The 21,561-nt window shown below is 35.4% G+C and overlaps 1 protein-coding gene across 3 annotated transcripts; it reads left to right on the top strand.

Moving 5' to 3' along the window:
- Nucleotides 1-14,241: 14,241 nt before the first annotated feature.
- Nucleotides 14,242-21,267, top strand: LOC110716836 (pentatricopeptide repeat-containing protein At2g26790, mitochondrial-like). 3 transcript variants are annotated; one of them, XM_021895482.1, is made up of 8 exons: nt 14,242-14,396; nt 14,584-17,184; nt 17,646-17,702; nt 17,925-18,000; nt 19,261-19,385; nt 19,471-19,564; nt 19,845-20,104; nt 20,361-21,267. In XM_021895482.1, the coding sequence occupies exon 2, from the start codon at nt 14,613-14,615 to the stop codon at nt 17,112-17,114; it is 2,502 nt and encodes an 833-aa protein (XP_021751174.1). In that variant the 5' UTR covers nt 14,242-14,396; nt 14,584-14,612; the 3' UTR covers nt 17,115-17,184; nt 17,646-17,702; nt 17,925-18,000; nt 19,261-19,385; nt 19,471-19,564; nt 19,845-20,104; nt 20,361-21,267. The 3 variants fall into 3 exon arrangements, with proteins under 3 accessions (XP_021751174.1, XP_021751172.1, XP_021751173.1); XM_021895480.1 differs by having other exon boundaries at nt 17,925-18,039; XM_021895481.1 differs by having other exon boundaries at nt 17,925-18,039; nt 19,833-20,104.
- Nucleotides 21,268-21,561: the final 294 nt, after the last annotated feature.

Raw genomic sequence — 21,561 nt, 5'->3', positions numbered from 1 at the left:
CTTTTTAAAACAAATTTGATGATGGAAATAAAATTGAGTTATAGGATGTTTATCAAACAATAAGTCTTGTATAAGGCGAGTGTACGTTAGTTTTATTGTAAGACTATCAGTTTAAGGGTAACTTTAACTATTTTTATGGTAACTTTATTTTAATTTTTAGTTAGTTAGAATTTTAGTTTAATGTGTAATTTCTTATAGATTCATGATTACATACTATAAAGACTAATATGTCTAATCTAATAAATTATAAGTTATTTATAAGATAAAATTTATAATTAGAAAAATTATAACTTTTGTAATATAAAAGGTAAATTTAAATACTTTTAAGATAACTTTATCCCGTCTTACAATAAATTAACGTACACCCGCCTTTTCGGAGAATTTGTGTTTATTAAAAGTTATGACTAATTTTGTATATATGAAAATTAGAATTTTATCGATAATAAAACTCTTTAGACTAATTTTATCTTAAAAAATCTATCCAAAAATCGCTTACTTGGCATCATATGTGTCACAATAATACCTATTTATCTCCTATGTGGGGCTATACTTGGCGAAAAACTAGAATGCTAAGTTTTCGCCAAGTGTCGCTGTCTCGTGGCTAGGCTGCGAGACCAGCTTTATTTATTAGTGATATGATTAGATTGTTAATATATTATAGTATGATCTAATGAGAGGATGAAATGATAAATTTATGGTCAAATTCTTTTTTAAAATATATTATATGAATTTTAACATGTCGTGCCCGTATCCCCTATTTTATGTTTTTTATTTCAAAATATAGCTCTTAGTCGATTGGTATAGTAGTCCTACATGCAACAAGGTAAAAAAAAAAATTAAAAAAAAAAAAAAAAGACTATACTAAAAACTTTTGGTGTTTTTGTTATGTTTCAATATGCTTATAAAACTGATAATGCGAGAAGTGAGGAGTGGAGGGATGGTTAGTCCCCCCATCTCCCCCAGGTGTGACATGGATTTGACTCCTCATCCCCCTCCTCCTGTGATAGGAGGGGGATCCCCCGTATCTTACCTTTAAAAAAAAAGAAATTGATAATGTAATATGCTTTTATAATGATAATTATGCTTTTTATGCTATTATTTGTTTCTAATTGTTGTCTGTGTGCTTTTATCTATAATTATTGTGATTTTATAATAGTTCCTCTATTCACTTTTAGTTGCAACACTTTAACTTTTACATTTAACCCGTGCATAAATTAAACCCCATATCTCTCATCATTCTACGTAGATAACTAGATAAGTATAAATTATAAAAAAACTTGATATTACTAGGGAGTCTACGCGTGTGTTGCGCGCGAATGTTTAGTTGTTATGATCGAATTGTAAAAGTTTGTCCATATACTGGAAGCTTGTTAGGTAGGCTTTTAAACACAAACTTACCTCCGTTTCTTTAAGTTGACACAACAAGAAAACAGCTAAATTTCGATGGAAAAATTCCGTCGGAAATGTCGAAAAATCTGTCGGAAAAAAAGCTTTCGACGGAATTCGGAACAGGTCTGTCGCAAAACCCTTCATAGGAATCTGGACATTTTCCGAGGAAAATTCCGTCGGAAGCCTGAATTACGACGGAATGGGTTCTGTCGGAGATGGACTTGACTTTAAATGGAAGTCCGTCGTAAAAGCCTCCCTTCCAACGGAATTCTTCGTCGGAATATCCCCCCTTCCGATGGAAAATTCCGTCGTAAATTGTTCGTTGCCGACAGAATATTTCGTCGGAAGAGGGGATATTTCGACGAAGATTTCTGTCAGAAGGGTTGACATTCCGACGAATATTTCTGTTGGAAGTGGGGGATATTACGACGAACATTTCCGTCGGAACAGGTGAAGATTTCGAGGAAAATTTCCATTGGAAAGTAAGTGTTTACGACGGATTTTTCTGCCGGAATTAGCCATGTTCATTTAACAAATTAAACGATTTAATTTGGAATTCATCACCTATATATCCTGCACCTAATTTAAGATAAATTTGAATTTATGATATAATTACGAAAATATTTTTATATATTTATTTATAATAATGTATACATTGTGTACAACTATACAACATAATCTAAATCTAAATACATGTACATACTATATACACAAATTCTAAGCTACAGCCGGAGTACCTTGCCTTGCACCGCCGCTACCCGGGTCGTTCGTGGGGTCTCGACGCTGATGTGGAATGTTGGAACATGGGTCGTTGCTGGAGAATCGACGCATCATCTCTTTATACCTCTCTTGGTTTCTCCTTTCTATTTCGGCCGATCGAGTCTCCATCTCGACTTCCATTTCACTCCGCATAGCTTGCACCCTCTCCTCCAACCTTTGCTCCACCCTCTGGTCCATCTGATCCTGCATCTGGGAAAGAAAGGAAGGCTTGTACTGTTGGGAAGACTTGGAACCCTTCCTGTTGCCATAATACAGCTCTGCACCTTGGCCAAGTCCCTTCACGCGACCCTTCTTGTTGCGACCACCTACAGTTTCCCAATACAACTCATTTAGACTCTTCCGAATCCCTAAGGTGCTTGCTTCTTCAACTTTCTTCTGGTAGGCCTCCTACAAGATACACATATGAAAAGGTTCACACAGATGTAAGTTAAAATCAGCTTTCTGAACAAAATACAACCAATTGAGGCCTATACAACCTATTCTTTGCCCATTATCTACATTTCTTACCAAACAAACCATTTCTTTCTCATAACATTGCTATTATAGGTAATTTTAGGTGTACAAGCCTTGAAATCACAAAAAAAAAAAAAAAAAAAAAACCAACTCCCTAAGTTTTGGGAACGAATTGGACCCAAATTCAACCAACTGAGGCCTATATGACCTATTCTTTACCTATTTTCTACATTTCTTACCAAATGAACCATTTCTTTGTCATAAAATGTCTATTATAGGTAGTTTTAGATGTACATGCCTTGAAATCACAAAAAAAAAAAACCAACTCCCTAAGTTTTGGGAACGAATTGGACCAAAATACAACCAACTAAGGCCTATATGACCTATTTTTTGCCTATTTTCTACATTTCTTACCAAATGAACCATTTCATTGTCATAACATGTCTATTATAGGTAGTTTTAGACGTACATTCCTTGAAATCACAAAAAAAAAAAAAAAAAAAAACCAACTCCCTAAGTTTTTGGAATGATTTGGACCAAAATTCAACCAACTGAGGCCTATATGACCTATTCTTTGCCTATTTTCTACATTTCTTACCAAATGAACCATTTCTTTCTCATAACATGCATATTTATAGGTATTTTTAGGTGTACATGCCTTGAAATCACAAAAAAAAAAAAAAAAAAAACAACTCCCTAAATTTGGATCAAAATTCAACCAATAGACCCCTATATGACCTATTCTTTGCCTATTTTCTTCATTTCTAACCAAATTAAGTATAATTTTTAGGTGTAAATTACTTGAAATCACAAAAACAACCAACTCCCCAAGCTTTGGGAACGATTTGGACCAAAATTCAACCAATAGACCCCTATATGACCTATTCTTTGCCTATTTTCTTCATTTCTAACCAAATGAAGCATTTATTTCTCATAACATGCATATTATAAGTATTTTTAGGTGGAAATGCCTTGAAATAATAAAAAAAACCAACTCCCCAAGCTTTGGGTACGATTTGGACCCAAATTCAACCAATGGACCCCTATATGACCTATTCTATGCCTATTTTCTTCATTTCTAACCAAATGAAGCATTTATTTCTCATAAATTGCATATTATAGGTATTTTTAGGTGTACATGCCTTGAAATCACAAAAACAACCAACTCCCCAAGCTTTGGGTACGATTTGGACCAAAATTCAACCAATAGACCCTTATATGACCTATTCTTTGCCTGTTTTCTTCATTTCTAACCAAATGAAGCATTTATTTCTCATAACATGAATATAATAGGTATTTTTAGGTGTAAATGCCTTGAAATCACAAAAACAACCAACTCCCCAAGCTTTGGGAACGATTTTGACCCAAATTCAACCAATAGACCCCTATATGACCTATTCTATGCCTATTTTCTTCAATTCTTACCAAATGAAGCATTTCTTTCTCATAAAATGCATATTATAGGTATTTTTATGTGGACATGCCTTGAAATCACGAAAACAACCAACTCCCCAAGCTTTGGGAACGATTTGGACCAAAATTCAACCAATAGACCCCTATATGACCTATTCAATGCCTATTTTCTTCATTTCTAATCAAATGAAGCATTTATTTCTCATAACATGCATATTATAGGTAGTTTTAGGTGGAAATTCCTTGAAATCACAAAAACAACCAACTCCCTAAACTTTGGGAAAGATTTGGACCAAAATTCAACCAATAGACCCTTATATGACCTATTCTATGCCTATTTTCTTCATTTCGAACCAAATGAAGCATTTCTTTCTCATAACATGCATATTATAGGTAGTTTTAGGTGGAAATGCCTTGAAATCACAAAAACAACCAACTCCCCAAGCTTTGGGAACGATTTGGACCCAAATTCAACCAATAGACCCCTATATGACCTATTATTTGCCTATTTTCTTCATTTCTTACCAAATGAAGCATTTCTTTCTCGTAACATGAATTTTATAAGTATTTTTAGGTGGACATGCCTTGAATTCACAAAAACAAAACAACTCCCTGAGTTTTGGGAACCATGTGGAAAGTAATTCATGAGGTGATCAAATAAGTTCAAATCCTAAGTGTTATTGAAGATATTAACGCAATATGCTTTTCTCTGGTGTTGGCTGGTACTGTGCCTTTCCCAGGCACTTCCTTGAAGTGCATCTTAGAAAAAGCTCACGTACTGTTGGGAGCTGGCCTTTATTCTTCGCCGCCTTTGATTATACATTCAGAAAATGATAAACTTTAAATGTTAGAGCACCTTTTGCATAGTAATATACAATTCTCTTCTATTTTACTTGCCTATTCAACAAACTTACCATCCGTTTAGCATGTTGTACAGCTGACATCGAACCCTGATAGTGGGTAACTTCAACCGCATTTTCCATTGAACCGCCTTTCCTGTTCTTCTGGTTCTGGGCCGACCTCTTCTTGTAGGTTGGATCATTGGCAACAATATCCAGCATTTTCTTGTGGACGTCCTCACTGAGCCAGCCTGGCTTGGCGCCTCTCATCTTGTGCATGACTGTGTAGAACATGTTACGTAGCCGAGTAGCAAACTTGTTTTCAAAAGTGTGCTTCACATCCTCGGTCAATTGAGGTGCCCAAGTGAATTCTTTCTGCAAATGATAAACTTCATAAGTCATATACTCAGCTTCATCTCATACTTTTCATAAAACATATATTAATTGTTTAAAATAGCTTACGCTGAATAAGTTCCACCAGTGTTGCTTTGTTGCTTGGTCCACCTTGTTGTAGTTCCTCCAAGGTTGTCGATAGTACCCGGTTAGCGTTCCGGAGATCGCATTCTTCACCTTGTTGTCGTCAAACCTACATTTAAAGACGAAACCACAAAGTTAGATGATCATCAACAAAAAGTATTATAAAACTTGTTAGAAGTAATAAATAGGTTAATTTCTCAAAATTAAGAATATAAAACCAATTCGTTGACTATTCGTACGTACCAGAGCACAGTAAGGTCTAATACTGGCAACTGTGAATGCTCTTGTGTCTGATCTCGTGATGAGCTGGAAGTGGGCTCCTGAGTAGTACCCAAATCCTGTGCATCCGCATCCGCCATGTCCTCATCGGAGGAGTCGATCTCCATTGTCCATTTACCTTTAACTTTACCGCCCACCATGATCACCTGAAACAGTTGTTAATAGCATGACAGCATATTATAAATTACAAGTGTAGTACAATGTAATAACATTTCAGCGTAAAAGTACTGATTTATTATAAGACCAAGTCAATTGTCTTTTTTACAATAACAAGCAAATTCAACGAAGGAGAGTAAAATATTCTCCTATTCATTAATGTCATCACTACTATCATCTAACAATAGATTGATGTCATCATCCTTATCACTATCACTAGAGTCGATACTAGATTCATCATCTTCATCGCTTGAGATAACACAACCATCGCCATCATCTTCCTCATCATCATCTATGGCATAGTCCGGAATGTCATTCAGTGGGAAAAGCGTTGCATGTACTTGTGGGGATGGTTCCTGCAAAAACTCTAAGTCCATCGGAGCATCAACCACGGACCTTGCTTGTGTTTTAAACACAGCCCACCATTGTATTCGATCCCGTTTCAGGCTAGGGTATGATGCGTAGTACACTTGAGTCACTTGGTAAGATAAGACAAATGGATCATACTTGGGGTATTTCTTAGTATGATTTACTTCGACAAGCTTATATTGTTCATGTATGTTCATTCCCCTACCACAATCTATCCAACTACACTTAAACAAAATAGTCTTGTACTCTTTTTCGGGACCAGTGTAGACCAGTTCAATAATGTCGTCTAAAATGCCGAAGTACTAGCCACCATCCTCACTTGATACACACACTCCATAATTCATCGTAGATTTGTGCTTTCCATGGGCATATATATGGAAATTAAAGCCACCGAAAAAAATCTGCTTCCAAGTTCGAACACGCTTGAAAGGGAGAATGCAAATCGCTCGCAGCACATCCGAATTCGGTTCCTCCTTAAAAACCTATCAACGTTTTGAATATAACCGTCACACTTCCCTAATTAGTAAATTGAATAGCAAGGAATATTAAATCATAATTATGTCACGTTTAAACAGTTTATATCACCTTGCGATGAAACCAATCTGAGAATTCAGCTTCGCATATCTCCATTACTTCTTCTCTACGCAGATAAGGTCGAGTACTAAGAATGTAGTCCTCGAACTTCCTACGAGGCCAAAAATAATGTAAATCAACATTGTAATTATTTTAGTTGTTCATAGCTTTGAACACACTGCATTCCTAAACATATTATACCTTTCGTATTCACCAAGAATGCCGGTGTTTTGTAACACGAACAAATGAGCGCCCTCGAGTTCTTTTTCATCTAAAAACCGAGTTTTTCCCTCATTTGAGACACGACCGCTATCCTCCTTGAACAACTCTGGAATTTCAACGTCGTCCACTGTGGAGTCCACGTCGGCATTCACATTTTGACCGAGATCTCGTGTTTTAGTGTCAACCGTCGCCTGAAAGTAGTTACTGCAGAAGTTTTCTATCTCTTCGGTGAGATAAGCATTGCAAATGGATCCTTCAACTCGAGCCTTGTTTCCAATTTTTCGTTTCAAATGATTGAGGAACCTGCAATCATAGTTATGTAAATGTATAAAGACGACATGACATTGAATCTGATGTAAGTAATAGGATGTGCATGGGTCTTTGATTTACCTTTCGAACGGATACATCCATCTATATTGAACAGGACCACATAACTTCCCCTCATATGACAAATGAATAGGTAAATGCTCCATGGAGTTAAAGAATGCAGGGGGGAAGACCTTTTCAAGCTTGCACAGGATCTCAGCTATGTTTTTCTCCAATCGTTCCATGTCACTAACTGATAATGTATAGCAACACAAATCGCGAAAGAATTGGCTGATCTCTGTTATTGCATTCCATATATGGCAAGGGAGCAATTCCCTCAGAGCAGTAGGCAACAACCTCTCCATGAACACGTGACAGTCATGGCTTTTCATTCCGTGTAGCTTACATGCTTGCATATCTACGCATCTGCTCAAATTGGAGGCGTAACCATCGGGAAATCGCAGCTGTTTAACCCACTCATACAAAACTTTTCTCTGAGCCTTGTCAAGAGCGAATGGATCCCTTAGCATGAACTCTTTTCCTCTATCATCCTCCTGAAGATGAAGCTACGGCCGTTTACAATATTTGGCAATGTCATTTCGAGCCGGATGACGTGTCATACATATGCTTTTTCACATCCATTACAGTGTGAATTAACTGATCAAAGAATCTCTTTTCAATGTGCATGACATCTAAGTTGTTACGAATAAGCAGATGCTTCCAATATGGAAGCTCCCACAGTATGCTTTGCTTGTACCACCCCTTCTTTTCTTTTTTGAGGCGTTGAAGTGACTCGGGCCCATCTGTAGCCTTCGGAAGGTCTTTCACACATTCCCACAGCTCCTCTTCTGACATAATGTGTGGAGGTGCACCCTTTTCGACTTTGTTTTTGCAGAATGCAGTTCTACTATTCCGAAAAGGGTGATCTATCGAAAGGAACTGGCGGTGGCAATCAAACCAAGAAACCTTACAACCATGTTCGAGCCAAAATGCTTTGCTTTTCTCCATGCAATATGGACAAGCTTTCTTACCAGATGTGGCCTAACCGGATAACATACCATAAGCCGGGAAGTCACTAACGGTCCATAGGATGGCTGCTCGCAGATTGAAATTTTGTTTCATGGAAATATCATACGTATGCGCGCCAACTTCCCATAACTGTTTCAACTCCTCTATCAATAGTTGCATGTACACATCCAAGTTTCCCTTAGGGTTTTTAGGACTAGGAACGAGCAACGAAAGGAACATAAATTGTCTTTTCATACACATTGAGGGAGGCAGGTTGTAAGGGGTCAAAATGACATGCCAACAAGAATATTTTCCACCAAACTTGCCATGAGGAGCAAAACCATCTGTACACAAGCCAAGCCGAACATTACAAGGCTCGGAGGCAAACTATGAAAAGCAACTATCGAGGTGTTTCCAAGCTTCACTATCACTAGGGTGTGCCATTGTGCCTTGAACTCGATGATTTTTCGAATGCCATGTCATTTCCTCCGAAATGTTCTTAGTTGTAAAGAGCCTTTGTAACCTAGGTGTGATCGGGAAATAAAATAAAACTTTCAAAGGCAATAGGCTACCCTTGGAAGTCTCCTTGTATCGGTCGCTGCCACACGCCCTACATGTAGACAGCTGAGTGTCATCCTTCCAAAACAGCATACATCCTTTCGGGCAAGCGTGAATCCTTTCATGAGGCAGTTCCAAGCCCTTCACAATCTTCTTCACCTCATAAAATGTGTCGGCCATATGGTGGTTGTTAGGAATTGCTTTACTAAGCAAAGAAACAAACCCATCATCACATCTGTGGGGAAAATTATACTCGCACTTTAGACTAGTGATTCTAGCGGCCATCTCTAACACAGACAACAAACTCCCTTCGTATAATGGCCTTTCAGAAGCCTTCAACAACTCTAGAAAATGCTTAGCTTGTGCATTAGGCTCCTCCTCTAATGAAACACTAGCCTGCTCGGTGTGCCCTTGATCCTGACTATGACCAAAAGCATCGAAAACCATTTCACGATATTCATTGGACCCCCGTTCAGGAACTATCGGAAACCCTTCCCCGTGACACATTCACTCATAATAATTAGGTGTAAAACCCGTGCGAAACAGATGAAGTTTAACCGTTTCTGGATCCCAAAGCCGTTTGTTCTTACATTTAGCACATGGATACCTAACTTCATGTGGGTTACTACTCTCGGGATTATCTTTGATGTATTGAATGAATTCTGGATTAATACTTTGCCCAACCTTCCTTTCATACATCCAGCTACGTTATGTTTGTTTCATGATTACAACTTCTACACAACTCACGCATATGTATAATCACATTAGTCACAAGCGTATTTCCTAGTCATTATCCATCAAAGTGTTATGGAAATGCAAATGAGATTTGAAATGCTTCCAAAGGGTCCTTATCACTCCAACCTAACCCATCCTTTTACATTTAATCCCACTAGAGAATGTAAGCCAAGTTTTCAATTCTATGGAAAATCCGCCAACATTTCCCTACAGTTCTCCAAGTACACGATGTAGGCGATTAAACACACCTACATATGTACCCAGAGAACATTGTAGAGAAATGAGAAGGCACGATTTTCCCTAGAATCAATAACAAGGCATACATTCACCACCTAAGTGAGAATAAGCGTACAAGGATAGTCCCAACCGGGGACTATTCAAGACATACTCCTAATGTGTATGCCTTGAACGGGTATCTAGGCAAATGATTATGCAAATGATTCATTTACAAAAAATAAAAAATAAAGGACACATGCATTATACTAAACAAATATATATTATAATTAAACTAAACTAAACAAATAAATGGGCAAAAAATTATTCAATTATTATATTAAACATTATATCTTACAAAAATATTAAACTAAATAAACTAACATACACTATATAAAACTAAACTAAACTAAACTAACATACATTATTATATTAAACTAAACTAAACCAAACTAAACTAACATATTATAATACAACAATTAACAACTAAACTTAAGTAAACTAAACTAACAAATCATAATACAACACATTAATTTCAAATATTTCAACATATTAAAATGTAAATACAACAAATTGTATACACTACACTAAAAACAATAATGAACTAACATATATCTAAATACAATTAGTCACTAAACTAAGAATATAAACTAAACTAAGAATTTTAGGGTTTATATAGTCTCTAACCTGTAGATCTGCACTTTATTTGACAATCAAACCAAGTAACTCTACAAATCCTACAAATAATTAAAATTAAAACTTAATTAGGGTTTATGCTGTCAATTTTTATTGAAAAAAAGGGCGCGAGTCTTACAAATGTAGAACGGCGGCGTAGTTGAGGAGGAGGAGCTGCGGTGGTCGCCGGCGTCTTCGTCTTCCTCCTTCTCTTTCTCTTTCTCCCTTTCTCTCTCTTCCTCTTTCTCTTTTTCCTTTTGTTTCTCGCTTCCTCTTTCTCCCTTTCGCTCTCTTTCTCTTCCTCTTCCTCTTTCTCTTTCTCCCTTTCTCCCTCCTCCTATTTCTTCTCTCTTCCTCTTCTTCTTTCTCTTTCTCCCTTTCTCTCTCTTCCTCGTTCTTCTGGTTTTTGGTTTCTTTTCCGGAAAAATTCAGAACGTTTGTTCTGTTTTTTTTAATTGTTCCGACGGAATTTATTCCCTCGGAATATCCACCTTCCGACGGAATATTCCGTCGGAATATAAATTTCCGACGGAATATTCCGTCGAAAGACGAATATTCCGAGGGAATTTTCCGTCGTAACGCAAGTTTTTCGACGAAATTTTCCAACAGAGCTAAATTTCGTCGAAAAATTCGAAATTTCCGACGGAAATAAAGTCCGTCAGAATCCAACCTATTTCTAGTAGTGTGACACGTATTTCTTTTTAGGAAGTTTATTTTTAGTTGACACGTTTCCTTTTTGAGTAAGTTTTTTACACCTTTTTTTTTTAGTGTACCCCAATTGCTTTATCATTATCTCTCCTCTCCTTAATATGTCTGCCTAAATTGAACGCGTCAACTAAATAGAAACAGAGAAAGTATTAAAGGGCATTGCCAACAATGATTAAAAAAAATAATAAAAAATAAAAAATAACAATTCACTTCCTTATTCTCTCTCTACTCACTTTCTCACTCCTTTTGCTCATTACATTTTGATGGTCATATTTTATCCCACCAATAAATTTTGTTTAACTTCACCATGACATCATTCTCTCTCTCCCACATCATTCTCTTTTACTTTTACTAATACAAAACAAATTTTGCATAAATACTTTTACTAATATAATTCAATTTATCATATGGTCAAGGTTGATTGAGAGATCTAACTATACAAATTAATTGGCTTTAGTCTATAACAAAAAATTGTTATGGTTAAATGTTTAATTATAGAATACAATCATGTGAATCAAATGGAAGGATATACAAAAACTTTTTGCAATAAATTATAAAAATTTAAAGGTGCATATGTAATATATACAAAAACGACTAAATTACCTCTTGGTACACGAAAGGGTTGGTCACTCACTCACCCTAGCCTACATAATCAAGCATTCAAACGTTACAATTACAATTTTTTAAAAAGGCAAACAAATTAACACAAACAAACTTAAATGCTAATTTTATTCAGCAATTAAACCAAGTCTTTTGGCCTTCCTTAATACTCATCAAGCTTATTAAAAATGTAAAAGCAAAAATATAAGCTAAGGGTAAATATGTAATTGAACTTTTTGAGGGATATATTAGTCTCAACACTATTCATAAGAGTTGAGTAAAACTTTTGAAAGGGTAGGGATTATAAAAACATAAATCAAGACAAATCTAACCAAATCCTACTTTTGCTATAAAGTAAAATTTGTGCTTTAACTCCAATGTTTTGTGCTTCTATTTTGCGTAAATCTTATATATAATTTAAGAGTCATTTTACAACACTTCACCACAACACTTTAAAACTCCAACTCTCAATTCTCATACACTGTTTTTTTTTTTCTACACTATCCTCGAAACATTTTTTCCCCTAACTTTTCAGCACAACACTTGAAAAATAAACTTAATCTTTAAGGTGTGTGCACTTCATTTTTTTTTTTTCATAAGTTCCCAATAATTCTTTTAAAAAAATAAACACAAACTCTTATATGTGACTGGCCACACTATGTGGCCAACCATCATAAGGGTTACATCGTGAGTGTTACAAGGGTTACTTGGTCAGTGCTAAAGGGGTTACTTCGTTAGTGTTATAGTGTTACTCGATCAGTGTTACAGGGTGGGGTTACTCGATCAGTATTACAGATGTTACTTAATCAGTATTATGGGGGTTACTTTGTTCTTTAATAAGTGGGCACGCGGTATAGCCAGACACACACAAGTCTGGCTGAAAATTAAAAAAATTTGAAGTTTTATTTTTTTTAATAAAAAAAACATTAAAATTAGATAGATTTTTTTTGTAAGAGTTTAAGACATCTATAACGCTGAACGGGTAACCCCTATAATGATTAGTCACTATATCAAAACACCTTCATGGAGTTTTTTATATCTTAATCCTGTAGTTGAAATATAATTTTGTAATTACAGTTTTTTTATATGCTTCCGTAAAATATATATCTTGTGCATTTTGCATGCACGGGTACACTCTAATCTATTATATAAAATAAGAGTCAATTTTGCAACACTTCACCACAATCTTTTAGATTAACTCAAATTATATGCTTTTCACTTTTCTTTTTTTTTTTTTTTTTTTTTTTTTTTTTAATACCAATAACCCCATCCCACATATTTCTCCAATAATTACGAATTTTTCAGTTTGTGTTGTTTTCTTTTACGTAAAATATATCCCCTGTATTATTACTCTAACTTTTAACCACACCACACCACTCCAAACCCTTAATCCTCAACTTCTGTTAACTTCATTTTTTATATATTTTTATTATTATTATTAAATTAATAATACCATAGTAATTAAAAAAAAAAACATTGATATATACGATTAATATATGTCGTGCTTCGACACGGATACGCTCTAATGATTTAATTACAAAGAATACCAAAACTTTTCCAATTACATATAATCTGTCAATCGGGTGTATGTTTTAACTTTGCCACTTGAAAAAATAATTTTGTGAATTCTTAAGGAAAAATACATTTTAATAATTCCAATTATGAGAGATTTACCTTTAATAATCCTAACTAATTAAGGTTTATCATCTAATAATCCCAACTATGTTGTCAGTTTGCCTCTAATGGTCCCAATGATGGGTAACCTGCAGAAAGAGCTTTTTTTTGGGGTTATAATAGCCACGTGTCCACACGTGACTGATTTAATTTTTTTTAAAAAACATATATTAAAATAAAATAAAACCCAAATTCCCCGTTACCCCTTCCCCACCTTCAAAGCCTAACCCCACCCCTAACCTCATCAGAAACCGGCCAACCACTCCCCCCCTTTACACCGCCTTTGACCCACCCTCGACCCCCAAAATCACCCACCCAGCTAACCCCGACCCCCAAAAACCACCGAGTTAGTTGAGATTATTAGATAATAAATATTAGTTGAGACTATTAGAAGTAAATTGCCCATAATTAGAAATTATTAAAGTGTATTTTCTTAAAAAATTTTAAAGAAAAAACTGACTAGAATAATCTTAATTTTGCCTCATTTGCCCAAAATAATCTAAATTTTCAATTATTTTTTAATAATCCGAACTTTAATATGAATTTACTGCCAATGGTCTCAATCGATCATCCAACTTGTTATAACAAGTTATCTGACACGTGTCAGGATGTGATTGATCAATAAAAAAAATTCATTTAATAAACTAAAAATTCACCCAAAATTCAAGTTGGATGACTGGGACCATTAAAAAGAAATTCATATTAAAATTCGAATTATTAAAAATTAGTCGAAAGTTGAGATTATTCTAATCAATTTTTCCATTTTTATAACCCTTGTAACATTAGTTTAGTTTATATCAGAAATGAGCGGACATCCATTTTAAAAAGACAGTTATTGAACGGCAGCCGCTATGCATTACACACAGAAAATACAAAACAACCAACGTTTTCTCTTCATTATGCTCTTCAATCTGTCCTCCATTGAAGCAGCTTGTGAGCTTTCTATCCTCCATTGAAGCAGCTTCTGAGGTAATATGGTTTTCTTTTGTCATTTAATCACAGAATATCAATTCACAATTTACTATTAATCGTTAATTTAATTCAATTTAATTGAAGTATTGGGTTGTAATTTAATTGTTCAAAGGTTTGAATTTTGGAATTCATATTGCTTTAGCAAGAAGAGTTTGATTCAAATTTGATTGCTAATGTGTTGCAGAACCCTTCAATTAATGTCAGGAAGGAACTATGAAAATGACTTTTTTATCCCTGGGCCGAGGGCGGCTGCCCCTCCTGCCTTGGCTCAGGGTCAAGAACTCTGTTTTTGTTCGTCAGAAATCTGCATATGCTGCTGCCCTTTTGAGTTCTTGGTTCACTGATTCTAGCTCTGATGAACAAACTGTTTCGAATTCTAATAGGAGTAGTCATTGTAGTAATAGTAATAGTAGTAGTAGTAGTGATGTAGAGGATCAAGTGCATGAATTAGACACCAATAGGGTTATTGAAATCTTGAAGGGTTTCGGAAGTGACCCGAAACAGGCCTTTTTGTTCTTTTTTGAGTTGAAGGAACGAGGGTTTCGACACAATGTTGAAACTTATGTCTCGATTATTAGGATATTGTGCAATCGGGGTTCCTCTAGAATGTTGGAAGGTTTGTTGTTGGAGGTTATTAGGTCAAAGAAGGAAGAATTGGGTTTTGGCATTACTGAGTTGATGGAGGTTGTTTTTGGGTTACTTGAGGTTGAGGTTGAAATTAGTGGTTCACTGGTTAAGGTGATTGATGCTTTGGTGAAGGCTTATGCTAGTTTGGGTATGTTTGAAGAGTCGGTTGATGTTTTGTTTCAAACACGAAGACGGGGTTTGGTGCCTTGTATATACTCTTGTAATTATTTAATAAATTGCTTGATTGAAAAGGGTAAGTTGGACATGGCTGAGGCTATATACCAACAATTTAAGAGGATGGGTTTGAACCCCAATGTATATACTTACAATCTTATGCTTAAGGTTTTTTGTAAAAAGGGTGATACTAAGAAAGCAGATGATGTACTTACGGAGATGGAGAAAGCTGGCGTAAAAGCAAATGAATATACTAATGGCACTATAATTGAAGGACTTTGTTCACTTCAAAAAACAGATTTAGCATATGAAATTCTTAAGCAATTAAGAGAAAATAATGATCCTGTTGACAATTTTAGTTATGACATGGTGGTTCATGGCTTCTGCAACGAGAATAAATTGAGTGAAGCTGAGGCTGTTTTGCTTGACATTGAGAACCAAGGGCTGACTCCTGGTGAGTATAGCTTTGGTGCTTTGATTCATGCATATTGTAAGAGAGGAAATATTCAAAAAGCATTTTGTCTAGAAAGTGACATGCTGTCAAAAGGTGTGAAAACAAACTGTTTCATTGTGAGTTCCATTCTTCAATGCATTTTTTCTAGGGGAACTTTTACCGATGTTCTCAGTCAATTTAAAACATACAGGGACATGGGGGTTTTTCTTGATGAAGTTTGTTATAACATTATGATCAATGCTATGTGTAAGTTGGGTAGAGGAGAAGCAGCTCTGGAGCTGCTTGAAGAGATGAAGCACAAAAACTTGGTCCCGGATCTGATTCACTACTCTACTGTGATTAATGGGTATTGTCTTGAGGGAAAGCTTCTTGATGCTTTGAACGTGTACAAGGAAATGAAACATAAGGGTATTCAGCCTGATCTCATTACTTACAATATACTTGCAGGTGGTTTTGCTAGAAAGGGGCTTGCAAAAGAGACTTTGTCATTTCTTGACTACATGAAAACACAAGGTTTGACACCTGATGTTGCTACACATAATAAAATCATTGAAGGCTTCTGTTTAGCCGGAAATGTAAGAGAAGCTGAAAATTATTTCAAAAGTTTGGAGGAAAAGCACCCAGATAATTACTCTGCTATGATTAACGGGTACTGTGAAGCTAGACATACACTGGTGGCTTTGAATCTTTTTGTCAACCTTTACAAGCACGGAATGTTTCTGAAGCAGACCTGCTGGAAGTTGCTTAGTTGCCTTTGCATAGAAGGTCAAGTTGAGAGTGCATTTGATTTGTTTGAAACATTGCTAGTCTCTGAAGATTATAATTGCATCAAAATGTACTCAAAGCTTATGTCAGCATTGTGCAATTCTGGAGATATAAAAAAGGCTAGGTGGTTGTTTGACAATTGGATAAATAAAGGGTTGAAACCTGATGCCATTATGTACACAATAATGATAAATGGGTTTTGCAAGTCTAATCTTATGTCGGAGGCCTGGGAGCTTTTACGTGCTATGAAGGGCAACGGTATTCTGCCTGATGTTGTAACTTTCACAGTTTTGCTCGATGGTTGTTTAAAGTCAATCTCGATGTATTCTCGTTCACGCCCAAACATTTATCTATGTGAGAAAGCCACAGAATTTGAATCTGAAATGTCCGAATTGCAGCTGAAACCTGATGTTGCTTGTTATACTGTGTTGATTGACAAACGCTGCAAGATGAATGATATCAAGGATGCCATTAAGCTATTCAAAGAAATGATGGATAATGGTTTGCAGCCTGATAATGTGACATACACAGCTCTCCTATCTGGCTGCTATAGAGTACATGATGTGGACACAGCTGAGACGCTTTTTGATGCAATGACTGCTCAGGGTTTACAGCCTGATCAAATAACCAGATCACTGAAGTCAAAATTAGAACATGGTATATTGAAAGCTAAGAAATTGCAGTTCACACATTGAGCAAGCTGATAAATGGTTTCAGTTCCAAAAATCAAAGTCAATGGGTTAGCTCTGTGACCATTGCTTAGAGGTTAGTCAAATTCATGTGAGCCACTGTTTATTTCTAATTGTTTATATGATTGTGATTGACCAATCTGATTACTATAGAAGGTCAAAATGTTCATTGATTCTTTAATCTATTATGCTTTGTATTTGAAATGTCTATATAAATATTTAGCTTTAGCTGTCAGCCAAATATGGACACTAATCATAAGAGATAAATACTCCCTCTATTTCCCAAAGTTTGACTCACTTTCCGTTTTGGGGTGATTCTGAAAGTCCAGCTTACTTTCACCTTGTGTAATTATTGGCCATCCCATATTAACATCTTACCCCTTACGGCCTTACCCTTTAATATTTACACCTTTCCACTTGCTCTCTCTTATTAACATCTTACACCTTATCCCTTAATATTTACACCTCTCCACTTGCTCACTTACCATTTTTTTCTTTTTAAATTTATGCCGATTTCTTATTCACTATTATTTGCAGGTGATTCACAAGTTGTTATCCGGAAATATAAAGCAAGATACTTTGTAATATTAAAAAGTAAGTGTACGAAAATTTACACTTTTTCTTTGTGGCGTGTGATGCGACTTTGGTACAATGTGAGTTCTAGAAATTACATTGGGAGCTTTGACAGGTTTGGGGCCTAAACTCTACTGATGTAGGGACAACGTAAACATTCTTCTATCTGTTATAATTATGATAATATTTTTACTTGAAATTACTTAAAAGCTGTTCTGATTCATATTTTAATTTTCCTTTCAGTTAGCTGGTACAAGAGCAGAGACTTTTGAGGGAAAAGTAGGAACTAATGATGCTATCTTGCTTTGTTTATCTTGAAGTGAGTTATGAGCAACATTCAACAAAAAAATTTCTTACTGTGAGTTTTACTTTTAAAAATGCAAATGTTAAAGGAAGAGCTAGTCTTTAGTTATATTTGCATTTGACATTGAATAAAAACATGGGTAACCAACAACTTTACTCTGCACAAATATATAAACTATAGCAATGTATGAAAAAGCTAAGGCACACCAAGGCAATTTAAAATTTTCTGTGCTTAGGTGTGCCTCAATAAAATGAAGCGCTCTTAATACACAGTAAAAAAAAATTAGTGAAAAAATGCTGTTCGCCTGAAAGGGTGCTCCTAGATGAGCGCTTCATCAAAATCTCTTTGTGCATGAGTGCATGACCCCTATAACCTTACGCCTAAGTATGCCTCAGACAAGCTTCTTCACACTAGGAACTATAGGCTAAATCTCTGAGTGATTTAAGTCGAAAATTTGCTAGGATTGCTTGTTAGACATGTATCAATGATTGACTACTTGAACTTAATTTTCTCAAACTGGGTCAATAATATAAGAGGAGGTTCTTTTGATGTTGCCATCTGCTAAAAGAGTTTCTTTGATGAGTATCTGGAACATGGCTGTTCTGCTGTTTACCTACTTTCTTAGGTGAGGAATTGCTTCATTTATACTCCCTCCATTTCAAAAAAATGTCACACATTACATTTTTTTTTTTTTTTTTCAAAACCAATGAAATGATTCGAAGTTAAGAGAGGGAAATGGAATAAATGGATTGAAAGAAATCATTAGTTAAAAAAATAAGTGGTGGACCCAATAGAGTAAGGATATTTATAAAAAGGGTAAGCGAGTGAATAAGAAAAAAAAAAAAATAGTAGGCCACATGTCTCAAAATGGAAAATGGTACAGGGTAATCATTTTTTAAAAACCTCCCTGAATTGAATGGTTTTTTAACTTCCTGTTTAGGTAGAAGAAAGGTTCTGGGTTGTATAGATGCTGAGACATATACTTGAATCTAGTCCTAATGAGGTCTGGCCTAGTGGTTAAGACTGAAGGGCGCTGTGTACATAAGATTGCTAGTTCAAATTCCACACCGCCATTTGTAGTTTGTATTGCCCTTGTGGCTTATCTGGACCAAAAAATTCATATATACTTGAATGTAGAGTTGAGCTTACCGGGATTGTTTTTGATCTTTACATCAAAGGGTTTTATCTGTTTCTTTTTCTTTGTCAGTGTCAATCTAGGTTCGAGTTGCCCAGTGCTATGCCTGTTTAATCCAAAATCTTCTTGTGGTCATGCAGGTCCATACAAGCTTGTTTCTGTCTGAACTTTGGTCTGCAGTTGCTCACTGCTTTTGACCGATTTCTTTCGATTTTGAGAATTGAATATAAGAAGGTTATATGCATGAAAGTCAATCGCCAATGTGGTAGGGTTAGAGCTTTTTGGTTAGAATTCTGCTTTTTTCTTGTTTGTTTTAGAGTTTCTAATTGCTAATATTGGAATGATATCAGGCATTGGACTTTTTGATGTGTGCTGAGCTTGGAAAAAGCTTACAATAGGGGTTATCTGCTCTAAAAGTTCTTATGGTTTAACATTATTCAATGGGTAAGTAAAATACCTGCAAATTTCATCATCTTTCAAAACAAATCTTCTGTGGCTGAATGATTTTAGGGCCAATTTGATAATTAGCATGTTTCTGGGATATAATTATGATATTGTGGATTGTCACTTGGTGTGGTTGCGGCAATGTATTATGCCATTAGAAGTGTGTCTGTCTTTATATAATTTCCAGTACTGAGCAGTATTATAAATTTAGAGATGTTCTTTCTTCCACTTTTACTCAAACTCAGGTACTCATGTCAATCTAACTCAGTTGCGTGTACAGGTGTTCAATAGCTATATTCTGATAAAATTTTATTGCACCCCAAAATGAATTGTCAAGTATTCATACCCTTGTCAGATTGTTAGAGGATTGGACTATGGCTATGGGTATTTGAGGTGAAGCGAAGAACTTGACTAACGTAGCACTTTCTTCTTATGGCTGTGTCCACCCTTTGATGTGATGTTGGTGCTTGAGTTGTGTCCTGTGACCACATTCTTGGTTGGGTAGCACCTTGCTCTTTATCGTTGCCTTCACCCATTCAGGTTTTATTTTAGTTCTTTTCCCTTTCCTTGATTTTGTTCTTGTACTCATTTCTTTACCATTAAGAGTCACCTTACACATATGAACTTAAAATCATATTTTATTGTTATATGAACTTAAAGTCATATTTTCTTGTCTTCATGTATCAGTACCCGAATGCCTTATGTGTCGATTTTAATTATCCCTTCCCGTCATTCCATTTTTTCTCTTAATTATGTTGCTCTTCGTTTTCATTTGGATTGTGCTATTTTCTTCCAGATTGCAGAGACTATAGTACTCTCATTGAGTAGGATGAGATTAAGAATCTTGCAGCTGCTTGATTCAGAAAGTCAGGAATAGAGAAGTGTCGTCAGCACGTTTGGTAAGTGTTTATAAATGGTGGTAATGGGAATAAAATGATGTATGAATTTTTAAGAAAAATCAATGTTTATTCCCTTGGTGAGGCTAGTTCACCCCAAATGATCTCTTTTTTCCTCACAGATTTTCAAAATTATTATCATTTGGGGGGTGGGGGGTGATAACTGATAATTGTGATGAAAAACACAAATTAGGGGTGCATCACTAATGGACACAAGGATGTTACTTGTGAAATTATTTTTAAATTTATTCCCATTACCGTTATTTATTACCGACTACTAAACGGGTTGTGAGGGCATTGTTTGGTCTACTTCTCTATTATGGGAATCAAGGGCGGTTGTTGTTGCATTAAACTTGGTCAGACTGGTACATGGAACGAAATAAGCCCAAGGATACTAATGAATTGCCGAGGCAATTAATGATTTGTTTGTTAGCTTACCTTGATTCGATGAGCATATATAATCGAATTTGCTCTAGATCTATATATATTTGGATCAGTGGTGTTAGCTACTCTAGAATTTCTGGACGTATAAGTAGGCAATTGTGTTCATATGGGACAAGATTTGAGTGTATTTGTTGTATCCTTGTGGGTAAAGTATTTGACTAGTTTTAGGTGATTATTTGAAGATGCATGCGAATAGAGTAAATGAGTAATAACGGCAATTACTATGTAAAATTCTATCCATTTATACGAATTAAGTGGTACAAGAATCTAATGGAAGCTCTTTTAAAAAATTCTTCCTTTTTATAGAGGCTTTAGTAGCTATTTGACAAAACTGGTATTAGCTGGTTTGTAATTGGTTATAAATCTTGTAAATAATTGGTTGTATAATTGTGTGATATATAAGTATTAATTGATGTTTTAGTGTATGAAATAATAGAAAAACTAAATGCTTAATAAACTAATTTAAAAAGGCTTCTATTACGAGCTTTTTCTAAATAATTTATGAGCTTAAAAAGTTTTTTTAATAAGCTATTTATCAAATACTTATATTAGCATTTATAATGCTCAAACCTCTTATATGTCTTTATATGTTAAAAGCTCTTTATCAAACAAGGCGTGTGTATAGAGACTAGAGAGCAATTATTTATTTATGCACCG

This window comes from Chenopodium quinoa, unplaced genomic scaffold, assembly GCF_001683475.1.
Source record: "Chenopodium quinoa cultivar QQ74 unplaced genomic scaffold, ASM168347v1, whole genome shotgun sequence".
Lineage (NCBI taxonomy): Eukaryota > Viridiplantae > Streptophyta > Magnoliopsida > Caryophyllales > Amaranthaceae > Chenopodium > Chenopodium quinoa.
The sequence above is the reverse complement of the archived record's forward strand: the minus strand, read 5'-3'. Positions and strand labels throughout refer to the sequence as shown.

What these genes read in the sequence shown, in the direction of transcription:
- LOC110716836 (XM_021895482.1), top strand. Translation starts at nt 14,613, where the DNA reads ATGAAAATGACTTTTTTATCCCTGGGCCGAGGGCGGCTGCCCCTCCTG.